The sequence below is a fragment of the Petaurus breviceps genome, unplaced genomic scaffold, assembly GCF_028583685.1.
Source record: "Petaurus breviceps papuanus isolate PSGF00001 unplaced genomic scaffold, PetGlider_PUasm1.0 90654, whole genome shotgun sequence".
Classification (NCBI taxonomy): domain Eukaryota; kingdom Metazoa; phylum Chordata; class Mammalia; order Diprotodontia; family Petauridae; genus Petaurus; species Petaurus breviceps.
This window is the reverse complement of record NW_027187301.1, coordinates 3,014,629-3,018,772: the sequence shown is the minus strand read 5'-3', so window position 1 is coordinate 3,018,772 and position 4,144 is coordinate 3,014,629. Positions and strand designations below refer to the sequence as shown.

The following is a 4,144-nucleotide window of genomic DNA, read 5'->3' as shown; positions in this document are numbered from 1 at the left end:
GGGGGGGAGGGGAAGAGACTCCCCCCTTTCGGCGCAGCTCCCCTCCTTCTCCAAACTTGTAGTCAATGCTGCCCCCAGCAAAACAACCCGAAGCCCCAAAGGAAGGCTTCTTCTCGCCCCCACCCCACCCCCATCGCCCCCTTCCAGTCTTACCTGTCCGGAAAAACGCATCCACGTCGGAGTCGGCGGCTCCTCCTTCCTCCGCTGCCCCCTCCGGGGGGTTCATGACTGGGGAGGGGGCTCTGCGGGCAGCCCCCGGGAGGTGAAACGGAGGGCCGGCGTCTCGTCTCCTCCGGGGGGGCGGGGGCGAGGACGGCGGAGACCCGGTGCCCAGAAGCTGAGACGATCAGATCCTAAGGAATTGGGGTTTCGAGGGAGGGCAGGAGCGGGATGGGGGCAGCGGAGCCGGAGGAGATGATGCCCAGCTTCAAGCAGAGGCTCGGGGAGGGCTGGGGGAGCCTTCTGCCGGCTCCCCCATGGTAGCCCGTTCCCTCCTCCGGGCTGCTTGCCTCCTCTCTGGCTCAGGCACAGGGGTCCAAGATGCCTCAGCCTCCAGCTCTCCTTCTCCAGCAGCAGCAGCTGGTCCTCCTTCTCTCCCGTCTGCCTGTCTCTATTGTTCAGCCCTGCTCGGTTCTCTCCTCTTTATTTTTCCTCCTCCTCCTCCTCCTCCCTCCCTCCCCTCCCCCTCCCCCTCTCTCTCTCTCCTCCTCTTCCTCCTCCTCCTCCTCCTCCTCTCCCTTCCTCCCTCCCTCTCTCTCTCTCTCCCTCCCTCGCTCGCCTGCTCGCTCTTTAGCTCCCTCCCTCCTGCTTTGCCTGGGTCCCTCCTCCCTCTTCCCTCCTCCTTCTTTCTCCCTCCTCCCTCTTCCTCCTCCTCTTCCTCCTCCTCCTCCTCCTCCTCCTCCTCCTCCTGCTCCTCCTCCTACTGCTCCTCCTCCGGCTCCTGATCTTGCTCCCTCAACTCAGTGCCAACAATGCCCGGGGCGGCTAGCTGCGGGCTGCGCCGGCCAGTGCAGAGGGTCGAGACCTGCCTTGGGCCGGCTCCCTCTCGACTCCGGGAAATGCTTTCTCCTCTTTGCCCCTGCCTGCCCGGAGCCCTGCCGGCCGCCGCACCAGGAGGAGCTGCAGGAGGAACGAGACCGGAGCACAGCCCCGAGCTATTGTTTATGGCTGTGCTAGGCCAGCTTCCTGAGCCCCGCAGGAAAAGCCCTAGCGAAGGAAGCATCTGAGCGAAGGGGGGCGGGGCACGGACCAGGGGAACCCGGGGGAGCTGGGGCTTGGGGTGCGCCAGAGTCGGGATGGTGTGGGTTGGAGTTGGGGGGCGGGGTGTCTTTTGCAGTGGGTAAAGGGAATGTGTTTCTTCTTTTTCCTCCCGCTCCTCGCTCTGGCCCAGGCCCCTAAAGAACCCTCTTTTCCCTGGGTGTCACTGAGCAGTTAGCCTTCCCCCTAGAAGAGAACCAAGAGGGACTGACCTGGAGAAAGCTTATCTGAACTGTCTTACCTTATTTCTCTCCATTACTTTACCTTATCCTTTTCCTTACTATCTGGCACTGACTTTCTAGTGTCTTCTTAGTCTTCAGTCTCTTTTTTCTCCTCGTCTCCACACTGTCCTTCCCCTACTTTCCTCCTCACCAGCTCTTTTCTCTTGCTCTTTCCTCTCCCCTCCTCCTCACCCTTCTCCTCACTTTTCCTCTCTCCATGAGATTTTCCACATCCTTCCCCCTTTCCCTTATTATCTCTGAGCTCTGTTTCTGTCTCTCTGTCTCTGTTTCTGTCTCTCTGTCTTTTTCTCTGTCTCTGCGTCTGTCTCCCTTCCTTCCCCACCCCACTTTCTTTGACTTCTTTGATATCTTTTTTCAGTTCTCCTTTCAGTGGATACCTCCACCATGAACTTGTGACCTCTCTCTTTACCTCTGTTCTTTCCCCTCTTTCTTCTATCTTTTCTACCCCCTTTTCTCTCTGTGTATGTCTCCTCTTCCCAACTCTCTTTCCCCTCTCCCCCATCTCTATGGTGTTTGGCCCTATCCTGAATCTCTGTAGGTAGATAGTTTCTATCTTGGACAGCTGTCAAAACTCCCAAATCCCTGGTGGGCTTTTATGGTTTATTCCTCTTCCCTGGCATACATGAGATCAAGTTAGGCAGGAGAAAGGAGATGTTCTCTCAAGCTGAATGTGAATTAAAGTAGGAGAGAGGGACTTGGTAGAGGAGTAAGGGGGTGGGGTGGGAGTGAAAGCAGATGCTGGCAGGGTAATTAATGCAGTGATTGTACTGTGCCGGTTGGTTTTTAAACAATAATTAAACAATAATTAGCCAGTGTTCCATTTACAGTTTGAGAGATTTGGGGGGCCTAGACATCAAAGGGCATCCATACCTGAGTATGATATACAGAGTATACAGAGGAAGAACCTGCCTCTATTTCACCCTACCCATTAGATAGTTACTGACCCTACTTTACACGCTCCCTTCCTCACTCTTGGCTGAGAATTAGTGTTCCATGATCCTAAATGTGGCTGAATGCCACCTTTCAAGTGGGATCCTTGGGGTCTGTTGGGCTCTAGTCAACCTACTTGGTTCTCACCTCTCCCAGGGAACTAGGAAATCTGCAACCCTCCTTGCCACTCTCCCCAGGATATCCAATTGGTTCTATTCATAAAAGATCTAGAACTTTACAAGGGGGAGGTGTCCTGATATAAGAGAGGAAATATGCTTCAGTGTAAAAAGTCAAGAGGTCTGTGTTTTAGTCTATGATAATCATGACTTCAAACAAGTCATTTAACTTTTCTCAACTTCATCTTCACTTCTGTAAAATGGGTATAATACTACTTGCCATACCTAACTCTTAAGTTGTTGGGAGAACGGTGCTTTCTTAATGTGAGCTCTTGCTATTTGCATTTTACCCAGGCCCTACCTTCTCAAAGACTCTCTCAGAATCAGTCAGTCTCTTTCCCAGTTATTCACAAAGTACCCAAAGGTATGGAAATAAACTCAGATTGGAGTTTTATGTCTACTGCTAAGACGTCTCTGCTGTTGGCTCTACTTCCTAATATGAAAAAGTAATCCCCCTAGATCTAGGGAGGAAATGATCATCCTATTCTAAACTCTTCTCCCTACCTCTTCTGATATTATATACTTCCTGAACCTCTTTGCCTTCACAAAAATGATAACAACAATGATAGATAGATAGATAACATTTATATAGTACTTTAAGATTTGCAAAGTACTTTATAAACAACTCATTTTAACTTCACAACAACCCTGGGGAAGTCTGTTCTATTATTAGCCCTGTCTTACAGATGAGGAACATAAGACATGGAAAAACCAAGCAATGGGCCAGTAATTGTCAGAAGTCACATTTGAACTCAGGTCTTCCTGGCTCTACAGCCATATAACTGCCAAATCTTCAAGTTGAAAGGGTCCTTAGAGATGATTAAGTCTAACTTCCCACCAGATGCAGGAATCCCCTCTGCAGCATAACTGGACAAATAATTATTCATCCCTTGCTGCAGTTGTTAGAAAGGTTTTCCACAGAGGGAGTTAAAAAATATCTCTTCCTGTAACTTCCACCCATTGGTCCTAGGTTTGCCCTGTAAAACATCAAGGAATGTGTGTTCCTCTTTGCACATAAGAGTCCTCCACATTCCTCTCCTAGTGCAGGTTAGATTCTTCATCATGATGACTGCCCTTCTCTTGACATGCTCCCGTTTGTCAAACCTGATATTAAATGTGGCTGCTATAAATGAACACTGCACTTCAGAGGTGAGCTACTTACCCAGGTCTACAGCTGGACTCCCTTTCCACATTCTGGACACTATATTTTTACTACTCTAGCCTAAGACTATTAGTATATAAAGGAACTGTCTCACTTTTGTATTTATATCCCTAGCATTTAGCATGGTGCTGGGCATACAGTTGGTGCTCAAAAAATGCTTGTTGATTGATTAATTGATTGAGTAAGCAATCACAGCACACGATCAGCTCACATTAAGTTCAAGGCCAGTTATCCCTATTGACCAACCCTATTGATCACTCCCACCCCAATAGGCCTTTTTCATGCAAAGTCCAGTCAAACTAGGCCTCTCCTATTGAGACTGAATTTGTACACTTAATTTTTTTTAACCAGAATATAAGACTTTTCATTTATCCCTG

The 4,144-nt window shown here is 49.8% G+C and overlaps 1 protein-coding gene across 4 annotated transcripts in view; it reads right to left on the bottom strand.

Moving 5' to 3' along the window:
• Positions 1–708, bottom strand: part of KALRN (kalirin RhoGEF kinase) — a 982,696-nt gene extending 981,988 nt beyond the window's left edge. For all 4 annotated transcript variants that reach the window (XM_069064963.1, XM_069064965.1, XM_069064964.1 and 1 more), the window contains exon 1: positions 154–708. In XM_069064963.1, the coding sequence (XP_068921064.1) occupies positions 154–226 (73 nt within the window). In that variant the 5' untranslated portion in view covers positions 227–708. The remainder of the gene's footprint in view (positions 1–153) is intronic.
• Positions 709–4,144: the final 3,436 nt, after the last annotated feature.